General features: G+C 39.8%; 2 protein-coding genes across 3 annotated transcripts in view; one reads left to right on the top strand and one right to left on the bottom strand.

The window, feature by feature from the left end:
* Positions 1–23693, top strand: part of LOC120528363 (zinc finger protein 501-like) — a 33149-nt gene extending 9456 nt beyond the window's left edge. For both annotated transcript variants that reach the window (XM_039752511.1, XM_039752510.1), the window contains exons 2-3: positions 5966–6510; positions 18981–23693. In XM_039752511.1, coding sequence (XP_039608445.1) covers positions 6096–6510; positions 18981–20032 — 1467 coding nt within the window. In that variant the 5' untranslated portion in view covers positions 5966–6095 and the 3' untranslated portion in view covers positions 20033–23693. The remainder of the gene's footprint in view (positions 1–5965; positions 6511–18980) is intronic.
* The window catches only part of LOC120528357 (zinc finger protein 184-like), a 700371-nt gene that overhangs the window by 580504 nt on the left and 95178 nt on the right, over positions 1–24689 (bottom strand). The window lies entirely within an intron of this gene.

The raw sequence follows: 24689 nt of genomic DNA, 5'->3' as shown, positions 1-24689 counted from the left end.
CTTGTCCTAAAGTCGACTGTCAGATAACAAGCTCGGCTACTTTGACCACCTTGACTGTACCCTCAGAAAGAATCATCAAACCTCCTTTGTTTTTAATGTGAGTGAGTGGTAGCTTTGATCATATGATGCAGGTACAGCATCTGTTACTAAATTAGCACGACACACATCACAGGACAGCTTTCTCCAAATCCCGTCTAAGGGTTACCTCCCACTGCTTCATGAGGTGAATTTTTTTGGGAAACCATCAAAGTTTGAGAAATGTTAACAGCTAACAACAATCTACATAGTTAGTGACTAAATGCTTTTAGCCAAAACATTGTTTGGAAGCTCACTTGAGCACATAAATGCATAGATTTGCTAGCTTAGCCTGCTTTTGCTAAAGTTAAGATTATAAAATGGGATTTTCTAATGGCCAAATATAACCAAAACAATTTTTAAGCCTTACCTATGAAATGTAATCCCCCTGGATCTGGTTTTGAGCGTACAGCAGTTTGTACAATCCCAAGCAGCACATAGATGAGGCATCTTTATCCATTACTTCACCCCACCAGCAGAGCCACTCGCAATATGGTGTTGACATTGACTTACAATGCTGCCAGTAATGAAGCATCTAGTAATTATATGTCTATGGTTGTAAACCCGCAGTTACAGAACCGGAAGTGACGTCACCAACGTTTCAGGACTGACTTTGTATAATTACTTTTGGAAGGTTTCGGCAGGTCTCGGCAAAGCCCGGAAATTGACATCCGGTCAAGGACCCATTCGGAAACCAAATAATATGCATCATTGTGAAGTTCAGAGGGTTTCTGCCATCACGTCGTGTCATATATCAAGCTAAACAATACGGATCGTTTCTGTGAAATAGACTATGTGCCTTGAGCATGGGAAATGCGCTATATAGATGTAGTATTATTATTATTACATTTACGTTGTGTTTGCGTCTATGGGAACCATATAACACGTTGACAAAATTAAATTCATCAAGATCTGTGTTAATTGAAAATAGTTTTTCATTTACATTCATGGAATGAAATATACAATATAATTACAATGTTTGCACCACGTTAGAGTTTAGTAATAAAAGTGATTACGTTATTTAAAATGTACTATGCATGTGTGCAATATTATTCAATTTAGAATAAATATATAAGCCAATCTAATATTTTTGAACATGTATGTGAAGAAAACGGCAATACATATTCTACACTGAATTATGCTGAATTATGCTGTATATTAATTGCCTTATATAGAACTGCTCTAGTTTTTGTCACTTATTAATATAAACAATGCGCCATAAAAAAATAAAATAAAAATACTAATAAGAACACAATTTATTTATGTAGCACCCTACCCAAAATTCAGAAAGAACAGCAGGACCGATATAACATTGGCTACAAATAATATCTTTACTAAATAAAGATAAATACAGGATACACAAAACATTCAAATAGAATAAAAGACAATTATTCAGACTAAAATACAACATAAATACAACAAAAATAACATAAATTGTGATAAAAATGCAAACCCTGAGTACCTGATCAGATAGAGGGGGTAAACTGAAAGAAGGGGCCGACTGTCAGGTCTGTTTAATGTCCTCCTAAAGAAATGAATGGAGTCAGCTGATGTCATTAATTTCAGGAGGTCAGTCCACAGTCAGGGCGCTATATACAGCTGAAGGCCATGCTGTCACCCACAGAGTGCAGGTTAGTGGGGGGCACAGAATGAGAGGACCTTAGTGGGCAGGTCATTCACAGAATTTGATATTCAGTCCTGTAAGACACGGGGAGCACTGAAGGTGCAGCAGGATGGCTGTGATGTGCTCGCTGTTGGTGGTTCAACAACAACAACATTTATTTCTAGAGGACATGTTCATACAAACAATGGAGCTCAAAGTGCTTTACATGATGAAGAAAGAGAAAAAAACAAGAATTAAAATTAGGGAACAATGTCCTCTGTATGTCCAGGTAGTCAGGGTTTGCATTTTTATCACAATTTATGTTATTTGTTTAAGATTTTTGGTAGTGTAGCTGCATTTTCCCAAAATTACAAAAGTTCAGCAGCTTCAACTCAAAAAATGGGATTCAACAAAAGCCCTGACACACAGAAATGATTCCACAGACAAAATATCTTCGTTTTTAAAAGTTTCATTCACACAAAAAAAGGAAAATTGAAATAGGAAAAAGGAAAAATTAATGTTAAGAAAAGTTCAATTCTAAGCTTAATCCTGTTACATCTCAAATCGTTACTATTTACTTAACATTTCTGAACGATTTCAAAACAGTCAAAAAAATGTATCTTGTCTTAAACTTGGCTTTTCTTGAGAAACTTTAGTTATTTCTCTACTTTAAAGTTCTTTACTTTTTGCTCCCTACTTAAAGAGTCTTACATTCTTCTTCTGTATGCTTTAAGCATACGGCACAGCACGTGAATTAAGTGCTATTTTATTTTTTTACATATTTACTTCACACACTCAAAAGGCCCGTAAGCCGATTGGCACATTGGCATGTGCCCAGGCATGGTTTAAAACCTTATGCGTTCCATTCCTTACTCAAGGCAAAGCTGTCACTAACTGGAGATTATTGTTTTAGTCAAATCTGTTAGAAATGGCAGAAAAATACCAACACAATTCTATTCATGGGGGTTATAGGAACCTCCCATATTTTATTCACTATTATTTAGTAAAATATTCATTAATCTTATAGAACTAGGAAAATGGCTCTTACAGGTAGTATTATATGTTGTATTTTAGTCTGGATTATTGTCTTTTATTCTGTTTGAATGTTTTGTGTATCCTGTATTTATCTTTATTTAGTGAAGATATTATTTCTAGCCAATGTTATATCAGTCCTGTTGTTCTTTCTGAATTTTGGGCATAGGAAAGGTGCTACATAAATAAATTGTGTTCTTATTAGTATTTTTCTTTTTTTTCTTTTGATGGCCCATCATATATAATAATAAGTGAAAAAAACTAGAGCACTTCTATATAATGCAATTAATATATAGCATAATTCAGTGTAGAATATGTATTGCCATTTTCTTCACATACATGTTCAAAAATATTAGATTGGCTTATATATTTATTCTAAATTGAATAATATTGCACACATGCATAGTACATTTTAAATAACGTAATCACTCTAATTACTATACTCTAACGTGGTGCAGACATTGTAATATCGTATACTGTATTTCGTTTTATGAATGTAAACTAAAAAACTATTTTCAATTATCACAGATCTTGATGATTTTAATTTTGTCGACATGTTAAATGGTTCCCTCAGACCCGAACACGACGTAAATTTTAATATTGTATTTCACAAAACGATCCGTATTGTTTAGTTTGATGTGTGACATGACGTGATGGCAGAAACCCTCTGAACTTCACAATGATGTGTTTTTGTTGGTTTATTGTTTTTTTACTTCTCATTTTTATCGCTCAATTTCTAAACGGGTCCTTGACACGACGTTATTTTCCAGGCTTTACCAAGACCTGCAGAAACCTTCCAAAGGTAACTTTACGAAGTCAATCCTGAAACAACAGTGACGTCACTTCCAGGTCTGTAACTGCGGGTCTAAAACTGTGATGACGTATGGTGCTGTGGCTCTGCAAGTGGATGCTACTCCTGATTTTTCTCGAGCTCTGCGTGTTTTTTGTGTTTTTTTCTTTTTCCTCTAAAGCCGTCATCGGCAAACTTTGTTAAAGTGGTGTCGCACAATGTAACTATACAGGGCGGATTAAGGTTTCATTTTCACCAGTTTTTCTCATACTGAGACCTGTTAGAAATAACTTAAATGATTTCATTTTTTGGTATTTTCTTATCAGGAAAGAAGCTCGTACAGTTTCACTGTAACTGGGAGACTTTGATTTGTTTAATAGGAAATAAAAAATAGAAACATTACACAAGCTAGTGCTGCTGGAGGGATACAGTAAAATCTACAGCTAGCACAGGGTTACAAGTACAGTTTAGTGATATTTGAAATGGTATTGTTTTCTTTAATGTCTTTTATCCTTTGCAACTATTTCAGTATTTCTATGTACTTTTATTCTTTTGTTTACTTGAGATGGCCATGTTAAATGAAGAACAGGACTCAAACCAAGGGTAATGGTAAGCCCATCAGGGCTGTTTGCATCCAACTATATGAAGCCGTAAAAATAAAAAATATCTGAGACCTGCAGAGCCACGACTCGACTATTATGGGCTGGAGCTCAACTGTCTGTGCTCATTGTTTAAAGTGGCAGTGCCGCCTCAGAGACCTTGGTGAGCAGATTCTGATGCCCATGTTGGTGAATCCCTGTTGAGCCCACTCTTATCCTTCCCCTCAGACCCTCGTGCCACTAGGTGGTCTTTAGGTACGATTCCTGCTGAAGTCTCTTTTTAAAGGGCATATCCATCTTGTGGTTTTCCACCTCCCCAGATGCTCCATTTCTTTCCCGGCTGCTTATCTCTTCCTGCTTTGCTGACTCAGCTGATATCTCCGTGATTTCCACACACAAGTCCCATAGTTGTTGGTCATTAGTTTCTGGTTCAACTTGCAGATTATCCACACTTGATGTGTCAACAGACCCTTCTTTATCAGCAGTGCTGTCAGGGTCAGTAAACTCTAAATTATACCAAGTTCTGCTTTGCCAGCCCAATCTAATACTTTATCTGTATGCCACCATCTCTGCCCACATACAGTATCTCACAGTTTGCCCCTTTTTTAGACAAACACAATGACTCCGTCTTAACCTATGAGTTTGATCAACTTCAACATCAACATCTTCTACTGGGACTGAAGAATTTAGAGTCTCCTTCTCATCTCCAGTGTCTTCATTATCTGATGTCGTGTTAGATAAATCTCTCTCTTCATCTCTTTCACTGCTGGTGGTATGTCGATTGTCACCTTTACTGTTGACTTTACGTAGTCTAGAATGGTGGGCCCTTACAAGAGCACCTCCACATCTGACACATTTCAAACTCCATCCTGTCCAGTGACATCTGCAGGTCCCTTCCATTCTGCACAGTCCACTCTTTTGTCGTCCACTTTGTCTCAGATTTATCATTTTCAGAATTAACCTGTCTCTGGAGTGCTCTCCGTATTCGCTCTGAACACTTGGCTTCAGTAAATGCTCTTCTTGGAGTGTGCAGCGCTGGAATATGTGCTCCACTAACACACTCCTAGTGGTGCCTTCTAGGGCGGGTGGTCTGTCCACGAGAACACAAGGAAGGTTTGGATTTCGGCCAAACACCAGCTGATATGAGCTGTACCCATAAATATTGTGCATGGTATTCTTTACCATTAGTGCCCTGTGGCGCTAATATGGCACTAACCAGTCACATCTAGTATTCTTTCTCACTTTCTGTATAATTTCTGTGAGTGTCTGATTGTGTCTCTCAGGTAGTCCATTACCCCAAGGACTGTAAGCAGCGGTGGTCTTTGTTTCAATGTTACAATTTTCTGCCATCTCTCTGATTCCCCACCATTATCACTAAGTACTTCCTGAGGAGCTCCATGTACTCTTATCTGAGAAAGAATGAATGAATTGTTTCACAATTTCTGATGGTCTCTTTGTCTTTACAGCACTTCCTGCACTGAAACATGTGAATGTGTCAATGAGGTGAAGACCCCGTCCTCCTGTTTGACGTTCATGTCAGTCTATAGCCAATAAAGCCCTAAATATGACTGCTTTAATAGACCTGCCATTGCTGTGTCCAAACATGATGGTGCCGTGTAGATAAAGTGTTGTCATGTCTCCATGTTGGCACTGAAATGTATGCAAATCCCCTTTAATGAAGGTCTGCAGTGCACTTGGATCACATCTGAATTGTTTGATTTGTAATTTTAAACTGTTAGGCAGAGGAAGAAATCAAGATAATATGTCTCTTTGACCCAAACCTTATGGAGGGCACTGTGACCCTGAAGTGTGCTCATTATTATTACTAACTTTATGAAGTTAATTCTCCCACTTTTATTTTCACAGGGATTTCCCATTTCACTTGTCCATACACTGAGGTGTCTAATGGCTTCCAGCTCAGGGCTGTCCATGTGAGAATTGAATCTGAGAAGAGAAGGGCAGACACTTAAAGAGAGAGAAGAGTTTACCACAGAGCATGGCCTCTGCCAATGAAGATGGCATGGATGAAAGAACAGTGGAGATTAAAGAAGAGGACTGTGAGCGGCTCACACCAGAAGATGTGCCTGTGAAGCTGGAAGATCATGAAGAAAGAATTTCAGTTTTTAAAGAGGAGGAGGAGTGCAAGGCGGTGACTGCTGCCATTACAGCTGAGGATTTGAATGATCTCTCTGTTGGTCTTGAACTTCAAAAGCATGAAACTGAAGATGTTTTCAAGAAAGATGCCTGTGAAGAATCTCTCTGCAGTTTACAGTCCTGGTCCACTGATATAGGACGACTGGCTACACAGGAGAATTCGGCAGAACTGACATCAGAGTTATTGGAGTCTGAAGAGAAAATCACCGAGGGAAATGTGAGAGAATTGGAAGAGTCACCTAGGAGTGTTGGAATAAGTGAGTAATGTGATCTATACTAATAAAAGGCAAAGTCACTCACTCACTCACTCATCACTAATTCTCCAACTTCCCATGTAGGTAGAAGGATGAAATTTGGCAGACTTATTCCTTACAGCTTACTTACAAAAGTTAAGCAGGTTTCATTTCGAAATTCTACACGTAACGGTCGACATAGTCCGCCATGTTGAACTTTCTTATTTATGGCCCCATCTTCACGAAATTTGGTAGGCAGCTTTCCTGTGCTAACCGAAACCAATGTACGTACTTATTTCGATGGTATGCCGCCATATTGAACTTTCCAATGTCACTAATTCTCCAACTTCCCGTGTAGGTAGAAGGCTGACCCCATCTTTACGAAATTTGGTAGGCGGCTTCCCTGCGCTATCCGAAACCAATGTACATACTTATTTCAGTGGTATGATGCCACTGTCAGCCACCCTATTGAACTTTCTAACGTCACTAATTCTCCAACTTCCCGTGTAGATAGAAGGCTGAAATTTGGCAGGCTCATTCCTTACAGCTTACTTACAAAAGTTAAGCAGGTTTCATTTCGAAATTCTACGCGTAACAGTCATAACAGTTGACAACGTTCGCCATGTTGAACTTTCTTATTTATGGCCCCATCTTCACGAAATTTGTTAGGTGGCTTCCCTACGCTAACCAAAACCGAAGTACGTACTTATTTCAGTGGTATGATGCCACTGTCGGCCGCCATATTGAACTTTTCCACAGTCTTTGTTACTTACGGGCCCATCTTCAAGAAATTTGGTATGCGGGTTCCCAACGCTAACTGAATCCTACTTACCTACATATATACGTCCATAGCCTGCAGCTCGGTCACAGTGTGAGGCGGCGTTGGGTCCCCCATCTCAACGCCTCCCACGTTGTTGGTTGCCTGCCTATATAAGGCCGTCCGTCGCTCTGGTCTCTACATTCCCTTCCTTGCTTCACCACGGGATTCACGTCTCCCTGCTGATAACTACAGCCTTTTTATTTAATTTACGGCTTCTCCGCTGTTTTATTGTTCGTTTATTACGATTATAGTTATTTTATAGGTATTTTAGACTTACTTTACATTTTTCCGATATCCATTTCCTTTATCATTCAAACCGTACCCCCATTAACATGTCTATAGAGGTGATCACCATCGATCAAAAAACTGTCACTTACCGAGTGGTTTCCATGCCCGGAGATGGCACCTGCCTTTTCCATTCTCTTTGTTACATATTGCACAGCCATATCAGGCTCACTCTTGATATCCGGAGGAACATTGTGTCTTATATATTGAATGAATGGGACAGGTTCAAGGTGTGGATTGATGACGGTACAAGAGATAATTATACTACACAGGAGCACTATACGAGTGAAATGCTTAAGCCCTTCACCTATGGTTCTGCACGTGAGCTGATGGCTTCCACTGAATTGTTCGGTTGTCGCTTTCAAGTGTACCGAAATGGCCAAATTTTTTACACCTTTCGACAACCGCCAATGCCTCTTAAACATCTTAGATTGACAGGTGACGATTTCAGTTGTGGACACTTTGATGTTTAAACTCTCAAAAGCTGGATGTGAAGTTATTGATGAAACCGGTTTTATGCTTACAACGCTTGACAGTTGCCGAATGTCACTTCAACACAAGTCCTGCAAATGCTGTCGTAATTGAAGCAAACCATGAAACTCAAACCGATTATGACAACAGTAATCCAAGCTGTGAGATTTGAAACAAGGTTACTGTTCACATGGCCAACTGTACGTTGCATCCTTAAGAGTAAGCTCAGTGCACAGCTTGGTCATATTACAACCAGAGTGCCGAACTCACAAAGTGGTATACAAAGAGATCCTTAAATAATTATTGGCATATTTTCCCTCAGTTTAAAAAGGTTTAATTTTCTTCTTAATAAAAATGTTAAGGCAGTACTTTGCCGCTGCGAAGCGTGGGTATTTTGCTAGTTAAATATAAAAGAAAGAGAGCATTTATAAATTCTAACTTTGGGTGGTTTGATGTTTTTAGAAGATTGAAATGAGAGTGGAAAACACTGTTAATTGAACATGGATAAAGACCACCTGCTTTGGCTCATGATAACAAACAATAGGTTACTAATCTATACTAATAAAAGGCAAAGCCCTCACTCACTCACTCGTCACTAATTCTCCAACTTCCCGTGTAGGTGGAAGGCTGAAATTTGGCAGGCTCATTCCTTACAGCTTACTTACAAAAGTTAGGCAGGCTTCATTTTGAAATTCTACAATTAACGGTCATAACTGGAACCTACTTTCGTCCATATACTGTAATAGCCTGCAGCTCGGTCACCGTGTGAGGCGGAGTTGTGTCTCGTATCATAACGCCTCCCACGTAATTGAGTACCTGCCCATATAAGGTAAATATTCACGGGTTAGGGACTGTGCTTAGCATATTCATAAGTGCAGCTACTGCGGAAACCCTCCCTCAGCGAAAGTGCGAGAGAAACTTTTAAGTGCCGGGTCTGAGCTAAAATTAAATAAAGCCATGGACATCTCAAGATCGCACAAGATATTCGCAAGATGCAAGTTTAATGACAAGATGCAGGCTATAAAGCCTCGATGCTAAAGATCTGGCGAAGTCATGGAGAACATGGAAGGACGAGTTCACATTATATACAAAACTTGCAATGCCGGAGGCAGAGGAAAGCACTAAGGTCGGAATCACAAACTGATGTTAATTATATTTTGTCCATGAATATTTATTAAATAATTCCAAAAAGTCTGTCCGCTTCCTTTCATAGTTTTTCCGATGGTTGTGCTGCTTCCAGACATGTATTTTCGTATTAAAGCATTTAACCAATCACATTTCAGCCATCATTTGTTGCCAGGCAGAGTGGCCTTCACAATCCGTTCTGCAGGCACTCTAAAACAGAATAAATGTCGATTAAACTGTTGCTTCAACCAATCAGATTTTGAGTTGGTGTCAGTAGCGCCCTCTAGCATGCGTATGGCAACATCACCGTATTCAGACCAATTGATTGGATAGAAGCCGATATGATGAACTCTACAAGGCCACTGAACGCACCGCAGGTGCTCCGAGCGCAAGATCCTTGCGCACACTACCGCCAATTTCATGGCAGGATTCTGGACAATATTATTTGCCAGACTTGAACCAGATTTCAAGACCACGAAAAACTGATCTTTGTCACGCTTCTTGACCCCCAGAAGTTTCGGGAATAAAAAAAAAAATTTCCCGCATGCAGCCTTCTCCAGTTTAACACAAGAGCCACGGAGTGGTTTTTGATCTGTCTCAGCTAAAAATGGAACTGGCTGTAATGTAGGCCATGGATGATTTTGCAGGAAAATCTCCCAGTGATCTCCTTGACTTCCTTCATCAGAAAAATCTGAATGAGAGCGTGGGGCAGCTGTACACATTGGTATATTTGGCGGTGACCATTCCCGTGTACACTGCTTCTGTCAAGCGGACATTTTCAGCCCTAAAGCAAATTAAAACTTATACCAGAAATACGACAGGGAAGGTTCGACTTTCAGCATTAGCTTCGATGGCGATACAAAGGGACTTTTTGATGGAACTGAATCGCACGGATAATCCGTACGACAGAGTAATTGAACTGTTTTTGATGAAAGAGAGGAGGATGGATTTTGTTTACAAATAATCCAAATTTTTGGTGAGTAAAATGTTGCGATTTTCCTAAATAATCCACCCATCCATCCATTTTCTAACCCGCTGAATCCGAATACAGGGTCACGGGGGTCTGCTGGAGCCAATCCCAGCCAACACAGGGCACAAGGCAGGAACCAATCCCGGGCAGGGTGCCAACCCACCGCAGTTTCCTAAATAATATTACGAGTTTATGAGTTATTATTGATGTTTTTTATGTGTGTCCCGGCTGTAGCTGCAGTAGAAAGGAACTTGTTCACCCCTAGTTTGTCTATTCAACTTAATCTTTAAACTCTGAGTAACCTCAGCCAAAATTATTTTGTACATTAGGCTAAAACAGTATGATCATTGAACATTTTGTAATTAGATGTAATTAGAAATACTAACGGTCACGGAAGTGTATTGATCCCCAGTAAGAGCCACAAAGTCCGCTTTCTGTAATGCATCTAATTTTGCTTGCTTTTCAGTGTGCACAAAACCATGCTTTTATCAAGGCTTCGCTCGGGTAGTATTTTGAAATGAAATTTTGCTCCGATCAGTCGTTGGAACTCGGACTCTTAAGATTTTTATAGCTGTGATGTGTGCATCAGTGTAATCGATGTACCAGGAAATCATGCCTTGACAGAAGTTCCCCTTTGCTTGTAATGCAAAGTGTGATTAAATGCGTTATTTTTTTTAATGCGTTATGGAGTACATGCATCAAAGCTTCTCAGCTGTGCTTGTGCTAAGAAAAGGAAACATTTTAAAAATAACGTAACATGATTCTGCGTTAACCGCATATTTTTTCATATGTCCCAAACCAAGGACATGCGGGTGTAAAATGAATCGGGAAGCGCGCGTACATACTCATTGCATCACCTCTCGGGAATCGAACCTCGGATGTCAGCGCTAGAGGCGAAGCCTCTACAATTGCGCCACGGCATGTGGCTTGTCTATTTGAGAGTATGTAGATCGAGGTATATATATATATATATATATATATATATATATATATATATATATATATATATATATATATATATATATATATATATATATATATATATTTGCAGCGGAGAAGTAGTGTGTTAAAGAAGTTATGAACAGGAAAAGGGAACATTTTAAAAATAACGTAACATGATTGTCAATATACAGTAATTGTTTTGTGAGTGTTATTAAGTGTTGCTGTCATCAAGGATTTGATTATCATTTCTTTTAATCAGGGTCGTATTTGTAGGATGTGTTGTGTTCAAGTTACATTCCGTGTTTGTCAATCGTTGTAAAGATAACAGGTTTCATTCATCGATTAGTTTCTTACTGCATCAATAAACAGCTCGTCTTCCTTTTTTATCTGAGATATGACACACTGCATACACAGGTTTTTTTTTACACTGTCTTCCTTTAGCGGGACATTGACTTTTTCCACCGTGTGCTTTGTTTCCGCAGTAGCTGCACTTATGAATATGCTTCTATGTATCAGACGCTTCATATTTTTGCTGCCTTCTCAATTGTGTAATTCGGTTTTTGTTCTGCACTCTTTGGAACTGCTGCTTTTTGTCTGTGCACTGCGTCCAGTTTACGTGAGCCGCTTGGTGTTCTTGCATCGAAGGTTCCCAGCTGTGCTGGTGCCATCTCGTGCTATGTCCACGGCTGTATTTAACGTTAGTTAGTTAAACATTTCTCTTGCAGTTTCGCTGAGTTTGTGCCAAACACCACCCTGACCATCTCATCTTCCTCTGCATAAGCACAGTCCTTCACCCGTGAATATTTAGCGGCAGTGTTTCTATTGGATTGCCGCTGACGGACGGCCTTATATGGGCAGGCACTAAATTACAAATACCAGCGGCAGCCTGTCTATGAACTTAATTTAAACTTTAGGTTTACACCGTGCTTTGTTTCAGTAGCAGCACTCTTCGAACTGAATATGGTTGTATATGTCAGTCGCTCGCTTCTTATTGTTTTGCTGCCTTCTCAATTATATAATGCATGTTTTGTTCAGCGCTTTTTTGAGCTCTTTCTGGTTTTCTACATACTGCGTTGATAGTCAGTTCACGTGATTACGTGGGAGGCGTGATGATGTCACATGAAACTCCGCCCCCCACGGCCATCCAGCTCAACTCCATTACAGTATATGGAGAAAAATAGCTTCCAGTTATGACCATTACGCATAGAATTTCGAAATGAAACCTGCCCAACTTTTGTAAGTAAGCTGAAAGGAATGAGCCTGCCAAATTTCAGCCTTCTACCTACACGGGAACTTGGAGAATTAGTGATGAGTCAGTCAGTGAGTGAGTGAGTGAGTCAGTGAGGGCTTTGCCTTTTATTAGTATAGATATACAGGGTGGGGCTTCCATGCCCTGAACCCGTGGCCCCCAAAGCAACCAGGAAGGCGGCCCCACGTGATCCCAGATGGGCACACGCACACCTCCGGTCCTCCAACGCTTCCCGGCCGGGTCATCGCCCCTGGCATCCGCGACAATATATATATACACACAGACACACACACATATAAACATATCTACATATAAACATATATACACATACACATATCTATATATCTATATATAGGCGCTCCGCTGGTTTTTTGTGAAGCAGCCTTTACACAGCTTCTCTGCTGTTTTATAAACAAACGACATATAAGTCCATCCTTTTTCCTTGCTTTGCCATGGAAGCTGCCTTTTCATTTAATCCACGGGTTCTCCGCTGTTTTATTGTTCGTTTATTACGATTATTATAGTTCTCTTGATATATCATGTTGTCAGTTCAGCACTCTGGTTGTAATATGATGAAGCTGTGCAAGCTCACTCTTGAGAATGCAACGTATAGTTGTCCAGGAGAAAAGCAATCTTGCCTGAAATTAATGGCAACCTTTTGTAGGGTCTGTCCCTGAGACTTTTTACTTCTCATCGCGAAGCAGAGCCTTACTGGAAATTGGAGGCATCTGAATTGAAATGAGAAATCAGAGGGTGTAACGGGGATGCGAGGAATACATTGAGTGTGGAGAAACTCTAGAGACAGTGTGTGTATTAACTTGTGGATTTTTCTGTGACTATTTGGTGGCAGCGTGACGAAGTTGCTTCCGCAAACTTGGAGCATATTCTTTTCCTACCTTGTCAATTGTGTAATGTGTTTTTTGAACAGGTTTGATGCATGGAAGTGATCACTCGTACTGCATTCAGTCAGTTCACGTGAGCTGCTCTCTTGTGTGATGTTGCGATGTCCACGGCTTTATTTAATGTTAGCTAAGACCCGGCACTTAAAAGTTTCTCGCTACAGCAATTTTAACTCCGTTACAAAGTGATCCAAAGTCTTGTTTATACCTCGTGTCTTCTCATTAAACTTGTATCTCGTGAATAAAGTATTCAACATTTTTCTTCAGTGCTCTTTGGGAGCTCTTCCTTCTTTTCTATGTACTGCGGTCACAGTCAGTTCCGCGTGATTACGTGGAGGCGTGATGATGTCACATGCAGCTCTGCCCCCCCACGGCCATCGAGCTAACGTCCATTACAGTATATGGAGAAAAATAGGTTCCAGTTATGACCATTACACGTAGAATTTCGAAATGAAACCCGCCCAACTTTTGTAAGTAAGCTGTAAGGAATGAGCCTGCCAAATTTCAGCCTTCTACCTACACGGGAAGTTGGAGAATTAGTGATGAGTCAGTTAGTAAATGAATCAGTGAGGGCTTTGCCATTTATTTATTTATATATATATATATATATATATATATATATATATATATATATATATATATATATATATATATACACACACACACACACTGGTACCTCGGTATACATCTGCTTTGGAATAAGTCCAACTTGGTATACGTCATGTTTAGAGGCAAAATATTTTGCTTGGTATACGACCTTTGTTTGGAATACGACTCGTGTGGTATACCGGGCGCGCGCCTTCAAAAAAAAACGTTTTAACCTGTACAGTAATCCATCACTATATCACGCTTCGACTTTCGCAGCTTCACTCTATCGTGGATTTTATATGAAAGCATAACTAAATATATAACGCAAATTTTTCGCTGCTTCGCGGGTTCTGTGGACAATGTGTCTTTTTACATCCTGTACATGCTTCCTCAGTTGGTTTGCCCAGTTGATTTCATACAAGGGACGCTATTGGCGGATGACTGAGAAGCTAACCAATCAGAGCATGCAGTTAAGTTCTCCTGACTGAGAAGCTAACCAATCAGAGCACGCAGTTAAGTTCCTGCGTGCTGAATGCAGTGTTAACCAGGAAGTCTCGTCTCGCTGTTGAAGGCTACGATTCTTTTTATTTAAAAAGTAGGAAAGGAATATAAGATCTACGGCCGCAGTGTCCTTTTAACCAGGGTGCAAAACGAGTTGTAAGTGGATGTAATAAGGCAGTAGTCTGGATGGAATCTGCTTTAGGGATTTGGATTGAAGAACAACGGCAGTGCTACACAATCGCCTGAAGAGGCTCTTTTGGAAGAGCTGCAACGCTCTCCTTTGTTGTGCAGTAAAATTAAACTCATTGTTATCAGACAAGTCATTTTCATTTATTTCATCTAATTGCTTTTGTATTTATGTATTTTAGTATTACGCAGTGTTTAAATTATTTTATACAACCCCATCAATGTATAATATGCCAATAGCAATGGGATTTTTTTTTTCATGGGAACGAATTAATCATTTTCCCATTATTTCTTATGGGGAAAATGTGTTTGGTATAAGTCCTGTTTGGTATAAGTCCAAGGATCTGGAACGGATTAAGGACGTATACCAAGGTACCACTGTATATAAATGATAAATTAGAAAAACTTGTGTGAATGAGGAAAAATGTAAAGTGTTGAGTGCATGACTTGAGCATCCTGAAGCTGTGATGTTTGTTAGCCCAGCAGTGCGTTATGTTCACTGAAAATATCAAAAGTTATTTAAAGACATGTATATTTCTTAAATTGTTTGACAGTTAAGGCAGAAATGTCCACAAAACAAAATAAATAAGTAAGAATCAAATCCTCACCCCTGTGCTCTAAATAAGAGTAAATTTCCTCAAGCCAGTACACACGTAATATGTGTCTCATCTTTCTAATGGTGATCTTGTGCATTTTGACATTACAAGTGACAAGAGCTACCTGTACAAGCCATGATGACACTCAGAGGGTCTCAGGGTCTTCTTTCAGCATCTTGTGTTCTGCTCTCAGCCTGAACTTGCTGGGGCAGCATGGCCTGGACAAGTTGGCAGTTGTGTGAAATAGGAAATCCATTCCCGGACATTTTTCATTCCTGCATTCCCGGGAATGAAACTTCTGTAATTTGCGGGAAAACGTGAACTGCCAAGCTAGCATATATAGCAAATAAAAGTGTAAAAATTGGTCAAGAAATAACAGAGTTATAGTTGAAAATATTTAAGTGGCATGGTTTTTTGTCCCACGGTGTAGTGTGTTGCCGATTAATTCAGTCAACAACAGACCAGCAGCAGTCAGTCTCCCAGCTCCCAGCAGCTCATGAATGCCGGGACAGGGCAGAGTTCACTGATGTCTCTGCTGTTGGCAGCTTTGAACAGCAACTTGAAATTACAATATGTCAGTCTGTTGCATCCGCATTATCTCTGCCAAGTAACTTGCCATCACAGAATGATGACAAGGAACTGGATGCATCAGTAACAGCTGAAATGGTGATGTTTCAGAGCAACGGCAAGCGCAGACGTTGTTTAGAACAAGTGTATCAGTATCTGATGACTGTGCTGCCTACTTCAGTGGAGGCAGAGTGTGCTTTCTCCGAGGCTGGCATACTGTACATGAAGGTGTGCTCTCGCATGAACGACCACACGCTGGACACGTTGTGTTTTCTACGCTCTTATTACCACAACTAAAGATACATGTACTTATATGACAGCTTGAACTTCTCGTAGATAAGGTTAGTCTTTATTGGTGTCAAAATATGGCAGTAGTTTTATTAAAAATAAGTGTCAGTCGTTCTAAAACCGTTCACATGTGAGATACCTGAGCACTATGTCATCCCCTGGAGCCCAGGATTCCCAGGAATTACATGCGGGATCCCGAATTCCCGGGAATGGATTCCCCAGTGTGAAATCTTCACTTGGAGATGATCTTAGGCCCTTCTGTCTCCCACAGTCACATCTGGTCAATTTAGAGTCACCACTCCACTTCACCTGCATGTTTTTGGGGATGAGGGGAAGAACCAGAATATCCAAAAACACCATTAAGAGCCCCTATGTAGAATAACTCTGAGCAGGATTTGACCCTAGGACACCTGAACAATAAACCAGCTGTGCTAAACACTGTGCCCCCCCTAACACAAGCAGATATATTTGTGTGTTTATTTTTAGTCCAGGCTAGGTTCTAGAGGATGTAAATATCATCACATACATTACATTTAAGAAGAGAAAATCCAAATTCAGACACATTATTTGGTAGAGAGGCTCTGATCGGAGTGTTTAGAGCTGATATTTATCACCCATTCCATTACATTAGGATCTGCTGATATCAATAATAATAATACCATTCATCCATTGTCCTACCCGCTACATCCTTAACTGCAGGGTCATGGGGGTCTGCTGGAGCCAATACCAGCCAACACAAGGCGCAAGGTAGGAAATAAACCCCGGGTGCTAGTCCACCGCAGGACACACACACACTAGGGACAATTTAGAATCGCCAATGCACCAAACTGCATGACTTTGGACTGTGGGAGGAAACTGGAGCACCCAGAGGAAACCCACTTAGACACGTGGAGAACATGCATACTCCACGCAGAAAAGACCCAGGAAGCGATATCAGGTCTCCTAACTGCGAGGCAACAGTGCTGCCCATTGCGCCACTATGCCGCCTTATAATAATAATAATAGTTTTTCGTTTTTTTTTTTTTTAAATGTATTTTTAGCCATGTGTGAACTTCACATTCAATAATAAAGCGCTACTGCATACAGCGTACACAAAGAACATTTACCCATAATGCACACATAATGGAACAAAAACAAGCTGAACAAAACAAAAGGCATGTCTTAATCACACTCCACATTTCTAATCAAATAAAATGTTCAGTTAGATATTTGTAGCTGTCTACTCCGACTAGAAGAAAACGAGACAGTCTCGGTGAACGCTTCAGGTTCTTATCTAAGAATATAAGCATCTCTGCATGTTCTGAGGACAGTCTGGTCCTCCTATCATCCATGATGTGTGCTGCCATACTGAACAGACCCTCGCTGTCACCACTCGTATAAGGAGGGCACAGGAAGGACAACGACTTTTTTTGGTCCTCCAGAAAGCCAGTGGCCCAGCATCTCTTGTGGTTTAAGGTTCACAGAGATAAAGATTCACCTCTGATGCTGCTGACTCATAGTTTTTATCTTTATTGAAAATGTCTTCATTCATTCTGCAATTCTTTTGGCGGGGACTTTCTTTGGATCTCTCAGCTGTCCTCTGTCACTCCAAGTGCATCTGTGTGGTCGAGACACCGGCAATTAGCAGTTTGTGTTTGAGATTTGCAATCATCTATGAAATATGTGTCCTCGTACCATTGTTTAATTTGAGGAAAAAATCATTATGATAATAATATCTGTTACAGAATTCATAACTGTATAGTGACTTTTCACACTTGATGCTATTATGCATAATTAGTATTATTTTATTTAGGTCTAAAAAACTAGGCTCATACCATTCTACCCAACAAGCCAATAAGAGGGCTGATTACAATTTCTAACTAATCGACTTCCACTTGATAACGATTTATATTTATGTACCCGCTCGGTAAAACTCTGCATTCCTTTCCTCACATCTACCTACACATTCACTGAAAGACTAATCAAAGGAATTTTAGTCAAAATAGCTAATGCCTGGTTAATTAATTATTACAATAAATCGGTCAACAAACACTCACTGGCAGATGGAATCGTGGATCCAAATGATCTACTGTAGAAGGTGACATCTTTCTGAACTGCAAGTGTCTGATTGTCCAGGCTTACCAATTTGACTGTTTTTGCTGTCACAGTAAGTCTTTGGCGTTCTTGCTATCAGTATTATAAGGTTGAGTTTTTTAAGGTTGAGTGCTGCCATTATTGGAGGCCGAGTGAAAGTAAGTAACTGAGTAACTGAGCTAGACTAAGCTTGCTAGTCACCTCAACCTTTGAACAGCTCGTTCTTCACACCAGTCCCTTTTGTGTTGACTTCTCAGATGCTGAATAAGGTTTGTATTGTTGAAAGTGTTAGCAGAGAATCATCCATGACTGACTTCTTTATGAACATATATTACAAACTGCAAATTTGTTATCTGTTGTTGGAAGGCAATATTTTTTTTTTTTTAGTGAGGACGTGTTTCTGTATTTTGGTAATGCTGGAACTTTGTCTTGCATGCTTTTTATCATTCAAGTTCAGATGTTAAGGTCAGCTAATTTGCTGATCATCGGTCAAGTCATTTGGAGTGAAAATTGGCTGATTTTGATTTGTGATCGATTCATCAGGTCAGGCCTGTCTTTCAGATATGAGAGAAAGGTGGAGAAATTGAACAGACAGGCAGCAGAACATGTAAAGACCACATACGGAGTGGCCAGACCAGAAATGGCACCTCATTGTGATTAAGGAACACCAGTGTGCCACCACTTTACTTATACTGTTTCATTTATTTTAAAATGCGGGTAGTTAGGAATTTGAACACCAACCCTGAAGTTGCAGGTTCAATTTCAGCTATTGACACCATGTGACCTCAAGCAATTCATGTGACCTGCCTGTACTCCAGTTTGAAAAACAAGAAAAAATTTACCAATTGTGTCTCAAATGTTGTGAGTCACCTTGGATAAACATGTCAGGAAAAAAATAATTATAATAATAGTTAAAATATTTGTTTTATTTCAGATTTACAGAAGAACGGCATCTTCTCTCCACCTTCATTTGGTCAGCCCTCTCCTCAATACAATGAGAAAGGTATGAAGAAATCAGCAGGAGGATCAGAGAACCTGACGGCAACTTTTTTGCAGTGCAGTTCTGTCCATGCTACTGGAGTAACACAGACAGAAAAAATCAAAACTGATCGACAGCAAGTGGAGTTAGAAATCCAAATTCAAGCTGGAAAAAAATGTTTGAAATGTGGAAAACAATTTAAACACAAACGTAATCTTAATAAGCATATAAAGATTCACACTGGAGATAAAACATATTGTTGTTATGAATGTGGTAAGTCGTTCTTAAGGAGAGGCCATCTTCAGGAACACAGAAGAATCCACACTGGAGAAAAACCTCATTGTTGTCCAGAATGTGGAAAGTCATTCTCATGTATAAGCAATTTCCAGTACCACAGAAGAAGCCACACAGGAGAAAAACCTCATTGTTGTCCAGATTGTGGTACATTGTTCTCAAGCAGAAGAAATCTTCAGAACCACATAAGAATCCACACAGGAGATAAACCTTATTGTTGTCCAGAATGTGGAAAGTTGTTCTTAAGGAGATGCGACCTTCAGAGACACAGGAGAATACACACTGGAGAAAAACCTTATTGCTGTCCAGAATGTGGTGCGTTGTTATCAAGCAAAAGCTGTCTTCAGAACCACAGAAGAAGCCACACAGGAGAAAAACCTCATTGTTGTCCAGAATGTGGTAAGTCATTCTCAAGGAGAAGCTATCTTCAGAGGCACAGAAGAATCCACACAGGAGAAAAACCTCATTGTTGTCCAGAATGTGGAAAGTCATTCTCATGTATAAGCTATCTTCTGAGGCACAGAAGAATCCACACAGGTAAAAAACCTCATTGTTGTCCAGATTGTGGTAAGTCATTCTTACATAGAAGCAATTTTCAGATCCACAGAAAAAGCCACACAGGAGAAAAACCTCATTGTTGTCCAGAATGTGGAAAGTCATTCTCATGTATAAGCTATCTTCAGAGGCACAGAAGAATTCACACAAGAATTTAACCTCATTGCTGTTCAGAGTGTGGTAACTCATTCTCCAGTAGTCACCATCTTCGTAGGCACAGAAAAATTCACACAGGAGAAAAACCTGATTGCTCTCCAGAACGGGCAAAATAAATCTTCTAACAAATGTAGTTTTCAAAGGCATATAGAAATTGATAATGGAGAGAAGCCATCTTGCTGTTCTCATTGTGAAAAAAGGTTTTAAACATTAGCTCTTTTCAAGTAAACACACAAACTCCCACTAAAGTGAAAATGCAGTATGTGTGTTCTGAATGTGACAAATGCTATACAAGCCAGAAAGGTCTTTATCCACGTCCCAAAATCCATACTGAAGAAAAATCTCATTGCTGTTCTGAATGTGAAAAACGATTCTTATATTTAAGCACACTTCAGTGTCACATCACAACTCATACTGGAGATAAACTTTATTGTTGTCCTGAATGTGATAAGCAGTTCTCACAACAAAGCACCATAAAAAGTCACATGAGACATCACACTGGAGAGACACCTCACCTTTGCCTGGAATATGGCAAACAATTCTCACTCCTCAATTCTCTGTGTAATCATAGGAGAAGCCGTACTAGAGAGAAGCCTTACAGTTGTACTGGATGTGGAATGTGATTCTCATATAACAGTTCTCTTCACAATCAAAAAATAATTCTTTCTGGTAAGATACAAAGCTCTTGTGACTGTGGCAAGCTTTTCTCAGACAGCACGACTCCTAAAGATCACATGAGAATTCACTCTGGAGAGAAACCTTATTGCTGGCCAGAGTGTGGCAAACGATTCTCACGTCCAAACGCAGTTCGCTGCCACAGAAAGATTCAAACTATAGAGCAGCAGTACACTTGTTCTGAATGTGGTAAAGGGTACTCTTCCAGAAAAAGTTTTTGGAGATACACACAAAGTCATATTGGAATAAAGACTGTCCCAGAAATGTCAAATTATCCTCGGGCAAAAAAAAAAAAAATGAAGAAAAATCTTCTGAATGCGGTAAAAGACTACAGTTGAGAGTAGTTAATAAATACATAAGAATAGTGGAGAAAACACTGAAAGTGGCAAACAGATCGTAGATATAAGGTAACCTCAGAGCCACATATGAATTCGCACTGGAATACAACACATATTTCAAAAACAGCAAGAATCTTCTTCCACAACTTATAAAAAAACATCATTGACATCCTAAATGTGGTTAATCCTTTTCAGACAGTGGTGTCCTTCATATTCATAAATGACTGGCCTACTTGTGGTAAGCCTCTTAGCTGTTCTGAATGTTGAATGTGGTCCTCCTGTATCAGCCGTCATCAGCAACACTTAAGATTTCATGAAGGACACAGAAACTGTACTGCCAGGACATCAGCCATACAGGGACTGATCATCTCTGCACCAGTGCTGTGACATAAGATGGTGAACAATACAAACACCAGACAACAGAATGAGGTACTGTGTGGTGATAACTTCAACCACAGAGCACAACTGAAAAACTGAATGTACATAATAAAAAAATGGAGAAGTCAAATCAAATCCACAGTGCGGTGCCAACTACTAGGAAGTGCCACTGACAACAAGGGGAATATTTTTGTTTATGAGCTTTGGAGATGGGGCCTTATCTGAGGAGCAATGAACTTGTAACGTCTCTGGGATGTCATCTGATGGCTGATGCCTGGGCCGAGTACAGACAGCCGTTCTTAACCCTGATAATGAAGAAGTCATTTAGTGACGTCAGCTGACAGCTAACGCCGTTCAATCAGATACTGGGGAGGGACAGTCGAGGAGGACAGGAGACTAAAAAGAGAGCCATCACATGACAGACCAATGGAGAGGGGCTTTATAAGACTTTTACACTAATTTATGTTATAATTTATAAATGATAAGAGTCTTTATAAACCAAACATGTTTATTAGCTGTGTTTCAAGGGTGAGTCCAAAAGTGGGAAATTAAGAAGATCTAAATATAAATAAATTGAAACATTCAGAGTTCAAAGAGAAATGTTTAAGATCTGAAAAGGGATTCACAACAGCATCTTAGGGTTAGCACGGGGGACAACAGTTATGAATAATTTCAATTAATGTGTAGAAGAAACATCATTTAAAATAATAATAATGTTATGAAAAATGGGATACCATAATGAATGCAGAATACAATGAAAATGAAATGAACTGATTGTATTGTCTGACATGTAAGAGATAAAGGAAAGACAAAGCAGAAATACACAGGGATCTCTGCTGACCCAGCTGTTCATTTGATAAATTAACCTAAAAATATAACAGATGTCACTTTGCTCCATGTCAGTATATCCTGGGGTGGTGTGTGAAGGACGCTTTATACTCCGAATGTTTTTGTTCAGGTTTCAGTTTGAGTTCACCACCTTCTTCATATCAATACCCAAGACAATATTTCTTCATGTCGAGGCTACAAGCCGGAGGCCACAGGACCTCTAATAAACTCCAACAACTGGATGGCGATTCGATATATATAGGTAGATAGAGAGATAGATAGATCATTATTGTCATTGTCACTTTTACAAAAGAACAATGAATTTGAAGGTGCAGGCGACTCAGAATGAGGCATAAGAGTTAAAAAGACAAGAAGAGAGAAAATAATGACAAACTGAATATTAATTAAAATTTGCACTTGTTATATATACTAATTGCAATGGTTGACTTAAGGTCTATTTTGCACATTGGTATAATGATGTCGAGCAGTTTTATTCTGAGTTCAGGGCCATGATTTCTTTTGGATATAATCTGTTTTTAAGGATGTTTGTACTGGATTTCATTGCTCTGTGTCTCTTACCCGATGGCAACAGCTGGAAGATGCAATGACCAGGTGATGAATCCTGTGAAATGTCTATTGCTTTTTTGTGCCATCGGGACGTGTAGATTTGTTCCAGAGTGGGGAGGGTACAACCAAATGTTCTCTTCGCTGTCCTGACGATCCTGTGGAGCTCTTTCCTTTGTGAGGAAGCGCGGCTACTGTACCAAACACACAGTTTGTATGTAAGCACATTCTCGATGGAACAGTGATAAAAGGCAAGGAGCAGTTTTTTTGGGAGATGGTTCTTTCTAAGGATACTCAGAAAATACATTTTCTGCTGCACCTTCTTCAGGAGCTCCTTGGTATTGGCACTCCAGCTCAATGCCCACAAACCTGAACACCGGGACCCTCACCACAGAGGCCCCACCAATGATGAGCGGCTGGATGTCAGTTTTGTTTTTTCTAAAGTCAATAACCAGCTCCTTAGTTTTTGTGGTATTGAGGAGTAGGTTATTGACTCTGCATCACTCTGACACCTGCTCCACCTCGACCCTGTATGCCAGCTCACCCTCCTGAGAAGGTCAGACTTGTAAAACGTGAACAAAGCCAGCTGCCCTCCCTGGACTGTCTTCATTCAGAAGGACTCACCTGAGTGGTGGGATTGTTCTGCGGCGCTCATGTTAGCCGACATTTCATCAGCTTGCTTTCTGCGTTTCATCTGATAACCAGCAGAGTTAATCAAAGATGAGCCAGGCCTGTTACAATGTGAACATTCTTACATTTTGGTTTGCTTTAAATATTTTTTCTGCTTCTCTACTTTGAGTTCTTGGAGGCCTTGTACATCAGAGATTATTAATACATTAGCATTTGGTTGTTAATGAATTGACAATTAATAAACTTTTTATTACTAAATTGTAAGTGTGGCTTGTTGCCATTTTGTAGCTTTATCCTTCTTGACTGTGTTGCTAGGACGTGTTGCACTGTTGCCTCACTAGAATTAAGTGTCACATCACGACGCTCGGCTTCACACCCTTCATTACATGTGAGGCAGAATCCAAGAATTGTGGATCAAACTGTTAATCATCTTCAGTGTGTGTGTATAAATTCAGGCTTATTCTCACTTTGGCTGTGTTAATGGCTCAGTGTCTAGATTATCAGCTCCTGACAAATCTCGCTTTGTCTACATTAAAAGTTTTGAGTGTAGAACTTTGTGGCGTTACGATTTTAAATTATTGTACTGTTTTGGGTCAATGGCCTGAGGCTGTTCAGAGAAATACCATTTTTAGTTTGTTTGCAGCTTTAACATCGAGATTTAAGGCGTATCTTCTAGTCGGTGACTGCTGGTGATTTTCATTTCGACTCCTTTAAGCACTTTGGTTTTTGTCAATGCCTGCTCTGATTCTTTTGCTGTTGAGTCTTGCTGTAGTTTCTCGATGTGCAAACATCTGATTAGCCACATTTCCTGTACCCCGGTGACAGTTCTAACTGAAACTCAAAATCTGGTCGACATTATTCACGCTGCTGTCCAGCAGATCATCTCTGGATATTAGTGGCTGACACAACACCACCATCCGTTCAACATAAGGAGCCACAAAGCTGACCCCATCTACTTTGGCTGATCTGCTGCTTTATTCAAAATCAAAGCAGCCTGTTATAGGTATTGGAGTTGGACATTCTGAAACTTCTGTGAAACCCCCAGGGGGCTTTATTAGCTCTGTGCCATTATGTGGGTTGGGGATCTTCAGTGCCAAAAAGTGTCAAGGCCAAGAGCCTAACAGTGAGCTGAGGAAGACAATGTCGGATCAAAGACCTGAAGAAGGAGCACTTAAAAAAGACAATGAGTGCACTCCATGACCAACAAGGGTCTTCTCTTGACCCTGAGCACAAACACAACTCCACA

This window comes from Polypterus senegalus, chromosome 4 (assembly GCF_016835505.1).
Source record: "Polypterus senegalus isolate Bchr_013 chromosome 4, ASM1683550v1, whole genome shotgun sequence".
In the NCBI taxonomy this organism is placed as follows: domain Eukaryota; kingdom Metazoa; phylum Chordata; class Cladistia; order Polypteriformes; family Polypteridae; genus Polypterus; species Polypterus senegalus.
Note: the sequence above shows the minus strand (reverse complement) of the source record. Positions and strands in the feature narration are given on the sequence as shown.